This window comes from Xiphias gladius, chromosome 1 (genome assembly GCF_016859285.1).
Source record: "Xiphias gladius isolate SHS-SW01 ecotype Sanya breed wild chromosome 1, ASM1685928v1, whole genome shotgun sequence".
NCBI lineage: Eukaryota > Metazoa > Chordata > Actinopteri > Istiophoriformes > Xiphiidae > Xiphias > Xiphias gladius.
In genome coordinates this window covers 23,498,572-23,516,865 of record NC_053400.1, presented here as the reverse complement: position 1 = coordinate 23,516,865, position 18,294 = coordinate 23,498,572, and the positions used below count along the sequence as shown (strand labels likewise).

The 18,294-nt window shown below is 39.7% G+C and overlaps 1 protein-coding gene across 2 annotated transcripts; it reads right to left on the bottom strand.

Annotated features, from left to right (window-relative positions):
• Positions 1–2,689: 2,689 nt before the first annotated feature.
• Positions 2,690–16,532, bottom strand: gas6 (growth arrest-specific 6). 2 transcript variants are annotated; one of them, XM_040156491.1, is made up of 15 exons: positions 15,941–16,532; positions 15,546–15,706; positions 12,948–12,972; positions 12,770–12,832; positions 10,560–10,682; positions 9,338–9,457; positions 8,438–8,560; positions 7,138–7,259; positions 6,097–6,215; positions 5,111–5,300; positions 4,844–5,008; positions 4,582–4,750; positions 4,208–4,347; positions 3,914–4,115; positions 2,690–2,984 (listed from the first exon to the last, which is right to left on the bottom strand). In XM_040156491.1, exons 1-15 carry the CDS (start codon positions 16,014–16,016, stop codon positions 2,830–2,832), a joined length of 1,953 nt encoding a protein of 650 aa, XP_040012425.1. In that variant the 5' UTR covers positions 16,017–16,532; the 3' UTR covers positions 2,690–2,829. The 2 variants fall into 2 exon arrangements, with proteins under 2 accessions (XP_040012425.1, XP_040012505.1); XM_040156571.1 differs by having other exon boundaries at positions 2,690–2,981.
• Positions 16,533–18,294: the final 1,762 nt, after the last annotated feature.

The following is an 18,294-nucleotide window of genomic DNA, read 5'->3' as shown; positions in this document are numbered from 1 at the left end:
TTCTCAAAAAACAAACAAACAAACAAACAAAAAAGGCCGTAGAGAGTATTAAACAGTAGACACAAAAAGCACCAGTCAGCATCGTCAGACATGGCTCTTAAAAAGTATTAGCTTTAACTTGGTGAACCCTGCAGAAACCCTGTGCTCGTTCAAATTAGAAGCATTCTACTGGGAAAAACACAGGGTGGCTTTTTGATGTGAATTAGTCTCAGGAAACGTAATTTATTTGTCACCACAGTTAACGTTGACTGAGATTGTTCATGAAAAATACCTCCATAAAACAATGGTGGGCGGTTAGATGAAACACTGCACAACTCCAGCTTTTTTTTTTTTTTAAAACAAGTTTTTTTTGGCTGCGCTTAAACAGATACAACAGTTGGTCGCCTGTTGTATTGTTGTTAAAGTAACTGCTCAAGGAGTGTCCTGCTGTGACTACCAGTAACAACCATAACTGAAATCTAAAGAATTAAAATTTTAAGTTCAGGCATAATGACCCTTCTATACAAAGCAGCGCATCTTATCACTAAGCAAAAGGATCATGAATGTGACACAAAGCAGATCAACGGGGACTAGATCAAGGAGGTCATCCGGATTTAATGCAGAGAGATTACAATTTCACCCCGACATCCAGTACAGCCACTTGTCATCACGTGACAGATGTTTTGTACTTACACCATGTGACGGTACCTGAGCAAGTTCCATTTGCTGAAGGTGTATTGAAATCTTGAAAGCTGTATTGGAAAAAGCTAGTACAGTAAGTAAACCTTGAGTTTAGAATAACAACATGTCACACATGGAGCAGGACACAAAAAGTTTATCTTTAACATAACATGGCTTACAAATACATTTTTTGAAAATACAATTTTACTCTATGATGTTCATACAACTGCTTGTATTTTGTTTTTAAATAGGATTTTCACTGTTGATGGAAGTTAAAACTCAAAAGGCGGACTTCTTTCAGCATTGTACACATACTGGCTGTTAAAGTGAAAAATAAAAACTAAAGAGAAGTTCAATATACAACATATGAAAAAAAAACAAAAAACCCAACACATCAAGCTCTATACTCTGGCATTCATTCATCAGAAAACTATAAAATGAAAAATTGCAGAGGAAAGTAAAACAACACTGGAGCCCTTTTGGCATTCTCAAATCCAATGCTCCTCTGACATTCTTTGTTTTTATTGTGTTTTGATTTGCTCAGCACCTATAAAATGAAATGAAAAACTGAGTCCATAAATATTTACGGTACTTTGATCCCTGGCTATTGCTCTCACAGTCTCTGTGAAATTCCCATTTCAAGAAAAGAATCATATATTTGTTGCTCAAACTACTTTTTCGGAAGCAGAAGAAATTAAAAGACTGTTTAATTTTGGATCAACTTAAATGTGCAGAAAAACCTCAGCAAGCATTAGGAAGTGTTTGTTTTCTGTCTTCTATAAAGCATTGTACAGTCACATTATTTACATATTCAGTATTTTACAGCGCACTCTTTTTACTCTCAGTAGCTTGTGTGGTGCGATTGATGCAGTGCTCTTTCTCCTTCATGGAGTGGCCCCTTCTTGTCTCCCTGTGCTTCTGTGACTAATCTATCATTGTCAGATTGTATATGGCAGGTAATAACTGTGAGCGGGTGATTCTGAAGGAAGGAGAAGGGGCTTTTGTAACCGTTAGATTGAAGATTATTGCGAATCAGGGTGTCAGTCAGTTCATTAACAGAATGTAATACTCCAAAATGCACAGGTGGAAATGCATAGTGTATTAACTGCAATTAGGACAACATTTCATCAGGAAAGCGTTAGCTCTGTTCGTGTGTTACAGTACTGCACCTTTTTGAAATGGTTCAACTGTTTCAAGGGAAGTTGTCGAGAAGTTAGGGGTTGGTTGTTCTTTGTAGGCACAAGGTTGATTTTTAAGGCTGCAGGCAGACATAGAGTGCTGCTTTAGTCGCGCGGAAATCAAGAAAATGGCTTTACGTCGCAGTCCATTTCTACCTGCAACAATGTGCAAAGTTTTCTACAAGACACAAAGTTGTGCCTAATACCATGACTCCGTGCTGTGGTGAAGGAGGGGATTCAGCTTGTTAGGAGCAAATAATATTGATTCGGTCTCCAATCAACCTCTAAATCTTTACACACCAAACACTCATGGAGATCTGAGCACCTGATTGCACATTTTCTCAGCTGATGGAGGACAATTTATCTGGTCCCAATTTGTTCCATTTCATTGGATTCTACATTAGCACTTGATTATTTCAAGATTTATGAGTGTGGGCCTTAGGTGAACTTGATGTAAGCAACACGACCAGAGCTCTATCAGCTGAGTTGCTGCAGCGAAGTCACTCTGCCTACAAAGTTCCAGTTGGATCTGCATTTAAGCACAGGATGCCAGGTGTAGCAGGCTGACCCAAGACCAACCATTTAACATAGATCCGGAAAAGGCCTTGTGTGTTCTTGTGGGCTTACAAGGCTGTGATGCATGGGCAGTTTTTGAGGCAATATTGTGCAGCATTTATTCCCATATGTTCTGCCTAGTACAGGAGATGTTGCACATTGGCTAACTAACTAACCTACCGATTTATAATATTGAAAATCCCTGCAATCGCCTCCAGGCAGCAGTGCCATCACAGTAAAAGGATAGAGTGATCCTGGGCTAAGGCTCCACCTGCACCACAATACCTGGTCTAGTTTTTTTTATTTTTTATTTTTATTTTACATTCCAATCTAAAACATCTCCCCACTGGTCAAAGCTTTTATAAATATACTGGAAATCATCCCCATTGCCTCAATCAACTGCTTACGGATCGGTTTTGGAAGACTGACATGCTGGTCACTGGTGAGAGTCCAGCAGCGGGCAGGAGTGTGAGCGGATGTCGTTGTGTTTATGGATGGCCTGGTCCAAGTCCAGCGACTGTCCATTTACACTGACCTCCATACAGCCGCTGTAGGGCGCTGACACCGGTGTGGACACCAGAGGAACATCTTCTGAGGGTGGAAATGACAACATGTAAACCAGCAGAGAACATGATGGACTGTGTGTATGCAAACAGTATTATTCTGTGTGTTGAATCTGTCAGACTCAGCAAACACATTACCAAACACTTAGACCTTTAATCAAGTATACATGACTATCCTCAGTAAGGCACTGTCTAACAATTTGGGACAAAACACAAATTCCTGTTCTCTTTCCAGTTTGGGGGATGTTGGAGCTGTTTCTGGCAAAATTATTTACTCAGCCGCAAGTCAGTACAGAGGTAACAACTATAGATTATTATTTTAGTTTGCTATATACTGTATATAGTACAAGTAAACAAAGTGAGCCACTCATAAATTGTAGGAAATTTGCAAAATAACTAATTCTCATTCACTGGGTGAGGTAATTTATCGTTGAAATGTGTTGGATGTTTAGGACACTGTACAAGATAGTCATGCGGAACAAAGGAAGGTCTGACTACGAGTGTTCAGAGTCTGTGTGGAAAAACTCAAATTTTAGGTTATTCAGTTGATCAGCTCAAGAAAACTGTATATAGGAGTGCTTTGCAATTTACAAATCTACATGCGTAACATACTTGTTTTGTTTGTGTACATGTTCTAGACCACACATTTTTCTTTACAGAAAAAAAATGCATGAATAACCAACAATGTGTCTGCGTATATGTTCTGTTTGAGTTTCATTTTTATTTTTCAATGTGCCTACTGTGAAGCCTTAATTTCCACCTGACTATAAAATAATGTATGGCTGCTTTAAATGCCTCTACTGTTTTAATAATTATGGTTTTTAACTACTGATAATTTATAACACTGTTCTGCTCCATCGAAGGTATTGCATACTGTGCAAAAAATAAAATAAAAAAACCATCATACCATATGAATAACATCATGCAAAATGTGCATATTAACATGGGTGCCCTCACCAGGGAGGCCTCCTATGAATGTGCTGGATTGAGACAGGAGGTCAGTGGGAATTTCGATGTTTTCACTTCGTCCAGACTGGCCATCGACCAGCAGCAGGGTCTGGTTGCCTGAGACTGTCACCTGGATTTCATGACTCTCACCATCACAGAGTGGAGCGGGAGAGCTGGCAATGATGGCATCACCTGCAGATACCAGAACAAACTGACGACACACAAAAGGTCAGTTTTCAAATCAAAAATACAGTAACAAACAAATTTCACATAGATATACAGATTGAGTTTTAAAGTACTCACATCTCGCCATTCATCAGTGCCAGGATGATAGTCGGCCAGAGTGATGGAGAAAGGGACTCTGTCCTGGTGAACAAGTACAAACAGCACTCCAATAGCAGAAGTTGGACGCAGGGTCAACTGGATGCTCAGGTTCTGTGATTCTGAAGTGAGGAGAACATACAGAAAGAACAGCAAGTCATGAACAAACAGGAATTAGGCAAACTGTTGACAAAAGTGCAGTCAATGATTGAAGCCAACTCAAAGTCATCCAAACAAATTAAACATTGACTAACTGCTTCAAGAAGAAGCAATTAGGCTAAGTTATGCAAGGCCCCAACATGCTATGCATAATACACACACACACGCGTGGCCAGGCCCAGGCCCAAGCACTGTACCATAGCTGATGTTGAAGAGAGCGAAGCCTGTGCCGGGGTAATATGCTCCAGGAACCTCTGTGCTGAAACACTGCATGTTGTCATTGGACCGAATGGTTTCTTGTATCGAGGTGTCTTCACCCGTCAGCCACCGCCACTCCTTCATACAGCCGTCCAGACGAGGGTTCACCTATGAAATAAACGCAACAGTTGAGAAATATGTAAAGAACATCTCCTTTTGGTACATATTCAAGAAAGTACACAAGCACAAGCAAATAACCACCTGATTGATGAGGCCGTCTTCTCTGAAAGGGACTCCTCCCACAGTGAGGTTGAGTTCATGCATGCCTTTCTTTAGTGTAAACAGATCACCATTTACTGCAATCTTCATGACTGCCTCCCTGTCAATCTTAATCACCAGACTCCGGCCCTGCTCCTCCACCGAGATCTGACAAGAAAACCAGAAATTGGAGAAGCTTTCAATTAGCTAATGAAGCTACCATAGACAGTGTATTACTTTCAATGATGGCTCCTGACAGAAACTTCCAACCTTTCTCCACTGGCCGTCACTGACGATGGGTCCGCTACTGGTGACCCTGCTGACTGTGCCGTACTTCAGCTGCAGCTCCAGCTTTCCATGATGCATTGCCAGCACAATCCAGGAGCTGTTTAGGTGACCTCCAGCAAAGAAGATAACCCCCTCAGGATCGTAGGTGCGGAAGTCAAATTCTGCTGAAAACCTAGGAGGCGGGGAGCAGTGGTGGGCGAGGAGGGGAGTGTAGGTATGAGCACGTGTTTTTGAATGAGCAAGTTAAAATTACATAATTGAAATAAAAGTAAAGAAGAGAAGAGAAGGGAGAGGAAGAGATGGTAGTCAAAAAACAGGAAATTCCTTTTAGTGACCAAAATAATTTAATCTGCTACCCACTCTGATCTCCATCCTACCATTCCCTGCTAATATTAGAAATTATTTTTAGAATGAGCTTATACAACTTCACAAAGTGACTATGTATGGTAAAAAACAAGGTTTCTTTAAAGACCTCTATTGAATTTATTCTCAGGGTATGACTTACACTGATGAACTGTTCAACCTGTTCTATCTCTGCAAACTACAAACGCTCTCATTAAAAACAAATATATGAACAAGAACTTTATAAAAGGGATTTCCCTGAGCATTTTGTTTGATTGCAAAATCTCTAATGCATTTGAAAATCAACAAACTTCCAGAAAGTTAGGTAACATATTTCAAGTTCAATGCTTTTTCACAGGCAGCATTGGGATATTTTGTTGACAGAGTAATACTTGACACTTCCAAATAAGTCTGACAATAAAAAAAATGTACAATATTCACTGCTATGCTAATCTATAAGTTAAACAAAGGCATTTTCACAAGAATCAGCGAGCTGGATGAGGTGTGATCATTTGTGCATCTTTCTACACAGTGTAACTAAGGTATAAATGTCGAGGAGGAGCGACATGTTTGTCAGAAGTCAACAGCTGAGAGTGTTGAGTGTCAAGACAGAACAATTTTCTCACCCAGTTTGAATCCTCCTGCGGAAACGCAGCCTCACCACTGGAACACCGCTGAACATGCGCCCCAGGTAAAGAGAACGAGAGTTCCTCTTCAGAGACTGCGACAAACAGGGAGTTATCGGCTGGAAGAGAAAACAGACAAACAACAACATGGATATAATGTATGTTGCCACCTCATGAGAAGCATATACAGTAAGTTTACAAGATGCAGCTTGACTCATACAACACGGTGTCTGCAGGGTTCACCAAGTTCAATTTATTACTTTTTAGGACCTTTTTAATAACAAAAACAATATAATTTAATACCTGTTTCATGATCGTACCAGCCAAAATATGAAAGTATAATGGAAAACCAGTGGGGGTAGTATGAATTTTTCATTATTATACCACTTTTTTCCGTGCTTCCCGACAATATATATCAATAATTCTTATTGACATGATCAATTACATTAAAAGGACCTGGGCCTGGACAAGCAGCAGAAAATGGATGGATGGATTAACCAGTTAAAAAGGATTAATTCATGCAAGTATTTGCTAAAATAAACTAGCTATCTTAGCCACCAGCTGCAACAGTGTTTGCTACAGGTCTGATGGTGCTGACAGAAACTCAACAAAAAAAATGACTGAACAGCCTCATGCACACGAGATTCCACTGTCACAACAGTCCCACTTTTAGTTTATAGGTATGTGACATCTCCCAGCAGCCAGCAATCAGATACAAAAACATTATATACCTGACATTACTGTCTATGGCAGATAAGAGAAAATATTTAATTTCTCTTGCCTGCCATTGGCAAGTTTAATTTAATTTAATTTCTTTTGGAAATTCAATTTAAGACTTTCTAATTACTTCTAAGGTCTTCGTCTGAAGAAATGGAATTCGGTGCTTTTTAAGACTTTTCAAGACCTAGAGATACCCTGTCCAAAATGGTTTAACAGATCAAGAAAGTTGTTTATAGTTTGGATTTTTACAAGAAAAGTGGAGGCTGAAATCTGAAAGGGCTGGTTAATATGTGACAGTTAGTAATAGTTAATGTATTTCACCTTACAGCTCCTGAGGTCCTGGCCCAGCTTCATGCCATGACGGCCATCACAGAAGCAACGGAAACTCCCTGGAGTGTTGAGACACTCCTCTGCACACACACCTGCCAAACACTCATCCACATCTGACAAGTGACAGAGCAGGTTGAAGAAATTAAAGAGAAGGAGAGATGAAAGTGATGACTGGGGTATAAAGGGTTACAGAGAAGCAGACAGTTCATGAAGTTATAAAAGTCACATCAGTGGTGGAATTAATCAAAACATGAACTTTCAGTTCCACAAGAATGTATGAAAAAAAAAAAACGGTTTATTTCCAGTCAACATATCAGGGAACGCAAACAACACTTGAGTCAAGTGGTCTTTGACGATGACTGGGCCATATCTCCCTGCTGCTATATAACCTTACATGGCCATGAGGAGGTTGGCTATAATAAATGTTCATTCTCTGAGGAGGGGCACTGAGGTTATGAAAAGTCTGGTTTCCAGTGCAGACAAAAAAGGGCACACAAGTGATTAATGACTTAGATTTAAGTCTTTTTTCGTGCTGTTGTCAACAAATCTGATGTTTTGGTTATTTTATCTTACTGTGTCATCTTATTAAATAACAAAACAACATTATTTTGGCTTTATCACCAGATAACCTTTCATCGTTACATATTTAAGTGTATGATGAATAGTGTTTAATACCTCTTAATGTAGATTAAAAAACATGAGATATAACCTGTCTGACATGTATAACATCAGATTTGTATATTTTGATCTCTCACAGTCATTGAGCTCCAAAGCTACTTGACGATTTTGTCTGCTTGTACAGATTGCTGTCATGGTGTCTTCAATTTGTTGGCTGTATAAAGAATGATTTGATGTGCTTAAGATGACAAACACTTTTATAACCCACAAACCTATGCCATGTCTTCCGGTTTTGTAAATTCTAGCAACTGCATTTTAGTTTTTCCTATTCCTCCGGTTATAACATTATGCACGAAACAAAGGTGAAAGTGTCAGTCTGTGTATCTTACTCCTGAAATGATCTTTTCTAAAGGCCTGGAGACAGATGTACAACAGTGGACAGTGACCTGTTACCTACTTATACAGAATGTCTCCAAATATCTTTGCATTCCTTTCCTGGCCCCACAACACAGCTGCATCAAATCCTGTTGAGGCTGAAGCTGCTCCTCAGTCACTTCTCATGATACTATGTGTGTGTGTGTGTGTTTGTGTGTGTGTGTGTGTGTGTGTGTGTGTGTGTGTGTGTGTGTATGTGTGTGTGTGTGTGTGTGTGTGTGTGTGTGTACACACTTACCAACACAGCTCTTGGTTTCATTGTCGTAGACATAGCCGATATCACACAAGCAATCATAGCTGCCATCCTTATTCTCACACCGTGCTGTTCCACACACATCTGTGTCCTCACACTCATCCACATCTGAAAGACACAAAATGTGATTAGCTGGACAGTTCGAAGACTGGTGGAAGCGGAATAATACCAAGAAGACCTTAAAGTCAACTCCTCATCTGGAAGGACATGATCTTAGGAAGGTATTTGTACCTCTACTCACTAGTGTCAAAAAGACTGTGTCAGACACATGACACCTAAACTGGATTTATTTTTGAGGAACGGGAAATTAAAACCAGGCAAAGGACAGATGGTTGTAAATTCTGGTCCTGGCAGATTAAACCACTTGAATCAAAATTATTCCAATATTAAATTTACCCCAAAGCAGCTTTAAAACAGAAGACACCATTTTTAGAGGCTGCACCATGTAATCAAATGTAAATTTAAAAATGTCTTTATCCTAATTTTATGCACATTTCGCTTATCTTTAGAAACCTTGAGCTTTAAATAAACTTCTGTGGGTTTAAACAATGATTGTTCGCACAACATAAGTTTGTAATTCTTTGCCTAATGTATTAAATAATGAATTTATACTTTATGGACTTAAAATGATAAATATGTGACAAGACAGAACAACGCTGCCATTGGATTACTATAGGTATCTCAGCCACAAAATCGTTCACATTTAAAATCCTTTTAAATTAATTATAAATGTTTTTACAACAATAACTGAACAAATCATATCAATTTCAATAGTTTAAAGTGGATTCATAATGCAGATTGAGTCAAAGTGTTTTCTGCAGCTACAGTACTGATATGTGTACAGTTGTTAGACTATGTGCATTGACTGTATGGTTTGTGACTTACCATTACACATCTGGTGTCCCACCAACATGTAGCCTTGGTGACAGGAGCAGCGGTAACTACCCATAGTGTTGTTGCACTCATGTTCACACCCTCCGTTTCTCTTGCTGCACTCGTCGACATCTACAAATAGGACAGTCGTACAGTCAACATGTACGCAGGAAAAACATCATCATGGGCTGTGTACAGCATTAGGTTGTTAGGCTTGTGTTACGATTTCCCATAGTAATTCAGGATCAGGTTGTATTTTAACATAACCAGTTGTGAAAGGTTTTTGGGAAAAGGAAATTTTGGGATTCTGAATAGGAGTGCACAGCGTGAACTGTCGGTTCTAAAAGCTCACTTAAAAATCCTATGAATTGTACTTTGTTAAAAGCCTTACAAATAACTGACACACTATGTCATTGTGGCTGAGTGTTGCAGCCGAGTGTTTAGGAGGAGTGCGGTCGTCAAGTGGAAAAGGCTCAGACCAAGTCAAACTGAATCTGTTTTGGTTTCCTCTCACAGTAAGGTGGCAGGATGAGTCACAGTGGAAATGTGTGGAATGATGGCTGTGCCATAAATCAGAGAAACATGTTTCTCTCTCCCTCAGTGTGTGTGTGTATAAATTATGTATGCTTTCCAGTTCTGCTTATACAATTAATATCTGTTAAACTTTCCTTCTAAAAGTGGAATCCTTGCTCTTACTTTCAGTTTTTTTAAGAGGAGATGAAGCCTCTCCACATATCTATACAGAGTAACTAGCTTTGACCTCTAAAGTGACTCTTGGATTCCTGCTGTGGACTCTGACCACAGTTCCGGTACATGCAGTTCATATTGATCTGACACACCATTCACACATCATTGATAACAGCAGCAGTAGCAGCAGTTGGATATTAAAAATGAATGTCAATAACAGTTGCAATTGTAAGATAAAAGTGAAACAGAAACACTAGAAATTGAGTTTTGCAAGGTCAAATTAATTCCAACACCACTGAGATGTACAATGATGAGAAACAATATCATTATCTGACAAATATGGGACTAATGAAAGTGATGGGAAGCCAGATCTCTTTATCAGTGGATGGAACAGGAGTTGGTTGTCAGAACCAAGGTTACAATGATGACATCTATCCAGAGACTCTGGACATGACACTGAATGACTGTGCAAAAATTCAACCTCTACTGAGCTCTAGCACACAGTATCTAACTACATATTCTCTCTCACTTTTCATGATGACAGTACCTTTCTCACATCTGGCTCCTGTCCAGCCTGTAAAACAGTGACACAGGAAGTCGCCTTTTTTGTCCTCGCAGCGCACCGTACCTCTGGCATTACAGGGAGAAGGAGAGCACTGGTCTGGAATATCTTCAAGTGCGAGAAAAACAAAGACAGACGCAGAGAATAAAGTGTTATTGTTTTAAAATTGAGTCTGTACAAACCAGATGCATTCAGTAAGTGTAACTGTATAGTGATACCAGACAGAGTAAGGGCATCTCTCATGTTCTGCATATCAGGGGTTCAATATAAATAGCATAATGCTGGCCAAGCTCTCCTGCCATAGACGCCATAATTCAGTCCTTCTCAGCACACCTGTCCTCAGGCTCTCATGAAACAAGATCAAATGGATATCTGGATATATATTCAACCATCTGTTCATTTCTGTTTGTCCTAACTTTCTATTAAATATTTTCAGTTGAGCCCTCGTTCACTCCAAGTTTGTGTAAGTCAGCATGTGTAACTCTTTTCTCTCCCTGTACAGTTTCCTTTTTCTAGTGGAGGAGTTGGAGTGCTCAACAAGTCTGGACATGTTAACTGGAGTTCAGAGACAGAAAAGGACAGTACTTGGAGAAAGTGAGGGGAACAAAAGAGAGAGATGTGTAGATTATACACATACATATACACACACACAGTAATATATATATATATATATATATATATATATATACACACACACACACACACACACACACACACACACACACACACACACACACACACACACATAATTTAGTCTTTAAAATGTACAAATTGTCACGTTAAAAAAAATGTCCAACACAACCTTAAAGATTAAGTCTCCAAATCGCTTGTTTTGTTTGACTAAAAATCCACAAACCGTAAAATGCTCAGTTTACAGTGATTCTGTAAATGACTAAGAAAAACAGCAAATCTTCTCGTTTGAGAGGCTATCTGCAAATATTCTCCATTGTTTCACTGTTTTTGCTTGAAAAATGATAAAACAATTAATTAATTGTCAATCGACATTGATCGACTAACTGATCGATCATTTCAGCTCTAGTTTAAGTAATTTGTATTCTTCTCGTCCAGTGACCATCAGGACCAAATGCAACCCAAATCACCCCCGGCTCATGGTGAGTGATATGCTGGGGTCCATCCGCAGCAGGGGTAAATGCAGGAGCCTCACTTGTTTCCTCCACTTAAAAATCTTAAAGGTCCCTTAGCAGCACATCAAAATGTCATTTCGTTTAATAAAGCAAACACTGTGGCCTACCACAACAACTATTTGGATAAGCCCTGTTAGTATGTGCAAATATAAAGCTAAAACTATAGCCTTCCATAATGTCCGATGTTTGTAACATCCCATAACTGTAATATCACTTAATCTGAAATAGTGGAATGTCATCCTCTGCTTCGATACTGGGTAACCACACAATAGTACACTGTACTGAGAGAGGGGACAGATTGGTAGGGAGATAGGTGGTGAGAAAGAGGTGGTGTGCTGCTGACAGATAGATTAAAAAGGGAAAAAAACAAAAAACAAAAGAGCCCCCATATCTGCAAGTGCCACAATGCTGCAGCTGAGTCATGGGATTCCCCATCCCATCCCTGGTTCCTCAGCTAAGAGCAGTTTCTTGTATCCTGATGCAGCAGAAATCCTGTGCTCCACTCACGTCAGACTCTTTTTTTTTTCATTCCTCCACTGAACCAGCTCACGAAAAAGCTGGTGCAGTCATCCAGAAAGCGAGTGAGTATGTGACGACTGAAGGGGTGTGTTACTCATTCACAATTGTGCAGCATCACTGTAGCAAAGTGCTGCAATGTTACTCACAGATAACTGCTCTCACGCACATATAGCACAGTCAGGCTACTTCAAAGTCACATAGTCAGTTAGGTGTGTAACGCTGCAAAAACTGACTTGGAGTTGACGTACAAATTCAGCACCTTTTCATCATCTTTCCTTCATCTTCCTTTTCAACTTAGAGTGTATTCCTGAGTGTGAATGTGATGCAGAGCTGTGATGCTGCAGTGCAGCCCAACCCCACACTACATCTAGGGGGCTGTCTTTGAATATACTAAAACTTACAGTGAAAAGAAAGAAAGAAGAAAGGAAGAGTGAGAAAAAGAGGTTTCAAGGAATCTATAAACCAGTCCACAGTCCTACAATAAAGCCCTAACATGAAGTCAACAGACAGACAAGAGGGGATAAAACCTACTGTGGACACATGTGACCAGATCCTGTTTCTTCTTTTCAGAGTCTCCAAACTTGTCCATACAGGCTAGACAGAAACAAAAGTGAAATTTAAATGAAGAGATCACAAACATATAATCTGAAAAGCTGGTTGTTATGAGTAGAGATGTAGTCAGAATGTTTTAGTCGGAATGATAACTTACCTAAATACTTGGGATAAAAGTAGTCCTAAATCAGGGAGAAGAGAGGGATTAAGTTACATAGGCATATAAACAAAAATCTACACAGAACACGATAATCTAAACACATGCTTACAGTTAGCAGGGAGGTTTCTGTTAAATACCTGACATAGTCTATGATCTGCTTTTGTGTTATAGTTGATCTCTGTGCTCATACTCATGGCAGTGAAAAACGATTAATAAACAATCATTAATTTCGAGTGTGGCATTTGTCCATGTATGTGTCTGTTATATTGAGACAGAGATTACAGTATGATTACTCCGTAATCTGTGTGTGTGTGTGTGTGTGTGTTCTGTCTAATGGGTGCGGCAGTTCGCCAGGGGCTTCCTGAGAATTCTCTGCATTCCTGATAGTTGTAGCATCCCTCCCTCCTCCTAGCTGCAGTATTCCTGCCCATGTAGGTCAATATCTGGGGAGATGTACCCATGGAAAGACTGGCTCTGGAGGCACAGAGACTTTAGAGATCTTGTGCTGCAGTACGGGCCACATGCAGCAAACTGAGGTGAAAAAAAGTGTCCTGGAAGAATCAGTAATCAGAAAAAGGTTTGCTAAAGCCAGGCACCTATTGCACAACAAAGCCTGATTATAACCCGATTTGATGGAATTACTGATATGTGAAGGTCAGTCACACTTAGATAAGTAGCAGAGCAAGTTTTGGGTGATTAGTAAACTTGTGCCCAGCATAATACTCAGTTCACTGACTATCTGTCCCTCTGGAAAAGTTACCTAACAGATGAGAAACTTGAAGTGATAGCTTTTGTTGCCAAGGATAATCATGAATATCCAGTGACAACCCACTCTCCTTCTCTCTGCAGAGCCAGAAAGCTGCAGCAGAAGAAAATGCAGAGTCAGAGATGGGCTCTTTCAGAATGAATAATGCAGCTATGAATGAGACCGCAGCTTTGTGTCACGACATGGTAGAAAACTACAGGCACGCATACACTGTTCTGCTGGTGATGTGCATCCAGCTGATTCAAACTCAACTCGAAGGAACGTCACCTAACTTCACCTTTACTTCTGAACCTAGCTCTACTTCGCTTTAATCCTCCCTCCCTTAGCTTCCATGTCTCTCCGCTTGGCTAATCTTAAAAATAATTTCTGAGTCATCAATTGCCTCATTCACTCCCTCTCTGCTACAATTCAGAATGTCAAAACTTAGAGAGTAAAAGTGACAGTTAAAGAGGACAGCATGACCAGCGCTATGCTTACAAACACTCCCACCATGTACAGTTAAAACTTGATCTGAATCTCTGTCTCACAAATCGATCAGTTAAACTGACTACATGCAAAAACAAAAACATTCGACAATGTCAGGATATACTTGTTACTGATATTTCTGCACAGCTAACATTTTAAAGAGGCTCAGGCAAGAGTCTGCACTATAACTTATCTTACTGAGTAACAAGCACACACACTGACACATGCAACACAACCAACACCGATGTCTGTTAAAAGACTTAAAAGTCTGCACTCTCAGCCAGTGAATTAATACCTCTTGGCACAATAGTCCAGGTTCCACGTTTTCTGACACTTCAGGTTATTTATAACTCCGGAGCTGGTGTACATATTCAGCACATGTAGTACATATTCAATAGGCTTATGTATTCACATGGATGGAGAGGCTGATCTGTGCATTCGAGAATGCAGAATGGAAATTAATCTGCAGTAAAAACTCCTGAGACCAAAAAGTGCGATGGATTTTTTTTTTTTGCTGGTAAATTTAAAATATAAAAACAGGCTGGGAGCATGTACACCGATTAGTGAGGCAATGTGCATTAGTGTGTTGAATGAAAAACATTTCTTTCACAGAAAACTGCTAATCAGCTCAGAACCAGAGCAGTCTGCTTGCATCATTCACATGCATTTGTGCGCGGGGATATGTAAGAGTGGGCATGTGTAGACAAACAGCGATAAAGGTGATAAGAGGAGAGTTGGAAAAAAACGATACCCAGGTGTTTCCCATATTTGGCAAGAACCCGAGCCGAGCAGATCTCCAGCAGACAGGGCCATATGTTAGCAAATGGAAGGCATAAGTAACTGGTTGTGCGTAGGGACAGTGTAGGGATGGTAGCACCTTCACTAATACTGTATTTCAAAAACGATAGCTTAGTCACACTGACTCAACGTCTGTCACAGAAACAAACAAAGAGCGAAGACAACATGCCAAGTCCTCGCCATGGGAATATTATGTGCACCAATAGCTATCAACACTCTGGACAAATTGGAACATCAACACCAGCAGCCCAGACGATGAATCATTAGTCTAGTGTCAAAACAAAAAAAATAATAACTGACTTTGCAGCCTTATGGTAAATGACAAATAAAAGGTGTCAAAAGTTTCAGTATATAATCTCATAATGACAATGCTGTTTTGATTATCTGATAACAAAGTTTTTGGTAACGCAGTGTCTAAGGAGAAGAAGCCTGGTATGATGTTGTGACTATGATGTTGTATATTTATATATATTTTTTTTATTTTGGAAGGGGGGGGGGGCTGGCTGGAAAATCCAACTTTAAGCGGTGTTTTGGTGCTTTAACTAACTTCTTGTTGATATACTCACAGTCTCCGGGTCGTTTTCAAACACTTCTCTGGCCTCCTCTTTGGTGCACCTTTCCTCCACACACTCCCTCTCCAAGTGTCCCTGCTTCGTCTCCTCGAAAACTTGATTAGCTCTCCTGCGTCTGCTCAGGAACTGGTTCGCCTCTTGAGGCGACAATGAAACTAAAATAAGAAAGTACACTTGATTAATTAAGCTAGAGGAACAAGACAAGGTCAAACAATTCGGGAATTAAGCAATATTTGGCTCCTAAAAACAAAAACATTGCAGGGTGGTTGCGAAATATCAACCTTTAAAGCGCCGTTAATGACGTTAATAGACCATCATCAACCACAACACAAATGTCAAAGGGGATTTAGCGAGCTAGCTAGCCGCCTAGCATGTAATTGTTTACTTACTGCTGTCGGACCAGTGGACAACCAGCAGGATTAGCAGGGCTGCCGATGAAAGGGACTTGGTCGGGGTCAGCCACATTGTTTAACCGCTGTGTCTGCGCCAAGCTTGAGAAACTTTCTCCTGTCTCCCGTCCCTTTGCTACTGCCCCCCTGTCTGTCTCTCAGTGTCTCCCCGGTCTCTCAATGTCACCGCCGTTTGCACCGAGACGAGGCTAGCGTTAGTGCGAAACACTGCAGGTATTCAGGTAGTTCCGACCGTTGGCCGTCAACGTTTCTGATGTAGTTAAGTCACTGCCGCCTCGGAGCGTTGCAAGCTAAACTGTCGTGCGTTTCTCCCGCATATCGGTAAAATAACACGGGCAAGTTAAGCGACCGTCCTCTTTCCTCTGCGGTTCAGCTTGTCTCCATTGCGGTCTCTACTTTATTTTTGAAACCCTCTTCTCTCGTGTGTAGTCCTCTCTGGCCGGACTGAGTCCCCAGGCTGCGGAGAAAGACTGCACGCCTCTGAGGTGGAGTATCTCTGAGAAAGTGTAGGCAGGAGTTTGTAATGATGCAGCCTACCAGTCACCTCTCCCCACGGCCGGATTAACTTCCAAAGGGGGGCCCCGGGGCAAGACATTTGTTGTTGGGCCCCCACCGTACTTGACAGTTTCATAATTTCCCCTAGACACCCAGAAAACCAACCAGTAATGTAGAGCTGAAATGATTAATCAAAAGTGTTTCAGTCATTTTTCAGGCAAAAATGCCCAAAGTTCACTGGTTACAGCTTCTCACCTTGCACATTGACGAAGGTGGACAAAAAAAAAAAAAAAAAAAAGATTAAAAATTAAAGCGCACTGGTAAGCAATGTTTCAATCACTGCTGTTTAGGGTCGTACGGTACAATGGTACTGGGCTGCGGAAACACAAGAACATTGGTAAAAAAAACAAACAAACATAAAACACAACATTGTTTTCGAAAATTCAGAAGTATTTTAGAAAAACAGAGAAGGTAAGGACAACAATTCTTTGTGATTGGACAGAACCAAAGTCAATTTAAAATGTACTACCTTCCAACCTGTTTTGTTGTGTTTTTGGTTTTGTTGTTTTTTCTACTATATTGTTTTGTGTTCTAAAAATGTTGCTGTGTTTTTAGTTTTGTTGTCGTGTTATTTGTTTTGCTGTCCCTTTTTTGGTTTCGTGTTTTCACTTTTGTTGTTGTGTTTTCTAAAATGTTACATTTTCAGTTTTGTTGTGTTTTGCACCTCAGGGCCACTGTAGATACGAAACACAGTGGTGGCAAGTAACTTTTACTCAAATACTGCACTTCAGTGCAATTCTGAGGCAGTTGTACTTTACTTGGGTAAAGTCTACTTTACTCAAATAACTTTTGATACTTAAAGTATATTATAATAATTATGTTTCTTGAATAAAATTTGAATGCAGGATTCTTACTTGTAACAGAGTATTTTTAAAATGTATTATTACTTTTACTTAAGTAAATAAGTGGTTCTTCATCCACTTCACTGGCAGAATCAGAGAAGTCATCACACAGACTAAAAACTTTAAGGGCAGTTTATTTTAAACCCATGCAATCATTTTCCAAGTAATTTTTCTTTCGGTTTCGTTTTCCTTGAATCTTGTATGACTAAAAATCTGTTTTGAGTGTCCCTTTCCTCTTCTCATCATTTCATTTCTCGATAGTTCAGCCCACATCAGTCCTCTTTGTTGTTTGTGCTTGACCGTCTTTTCCTTTCTCCTTCTAGGCCATTCGGCTATAGTGTGTCACAGGTGTTGAGCTATTCTGTTTTATCATACATGGGGTAAAGATAAAATTGCACTTGATATTTTTTTTTCCTCATCACATAGTGAAAAATCAAGACTAAATCTTAAATTACTATTGATAAGAGATATTCTGCTGGGCCTGAAAGGTTGCATCATTAAAAATGTTTAAATAATGTTTCAATGTTACTGTAAATGTTAAATAGTAAATAAAAAACCTAAGGTTTCACAAAGCATAACTAATAAAATTTAAGACAACATACATTTAGTTATATTAATGCATGTTGTCTTTTTTGGACACATAATCTGCAATTGATTGATTTATGAACATTAGTTATTAAACTGAGGGATATTACTAACAAATCAAGGTATTGTGGAGATCTCCAAAAAAATGCATGGGTGGGATGATGCTCACAATAAAAAAAAAAAATCCAATATATTATGTGTATTATATGCTAAAATTGAATGAAAGTGTGATATTGACAACCTAGTTTAACGTGGAATTATGGTGCAGTGCCATCTGTCTCTACAGAAATCTCTAAATGGAGGACAAATTCCTTGTTGTTGAAGGAAAACAGACTGGGGTCAAACAGTGTT

What these genes read in the sequence shown, in the direction of transcription:
- gas6 (XM_040156491.1), bottom strand. Translation starts at nt 16,016, where the DNA reads ATGTGGCTGACCCCGACCAAGTCCCTTTCATCGGCAGCCCTGCTAATC. An exon ending in AGGACCTCAGGAGCTGTAAG is followed by an intron (nt 6,216 to 7,137) that starts GTGAAATACATT and finishes TTTCTCTTCCAG; the next exon opens with CCGATAACTCCCTGTTTGTC. An exon ending in CGCAGGAGGATTCAAACTGG is followed by an intron (nt 5,301 to 6,096) that starts GTGAGAAAATTG and finishes CCCGCCTCCTAG; the next exon opens with GTTTTCAGCAGAATTTGACT.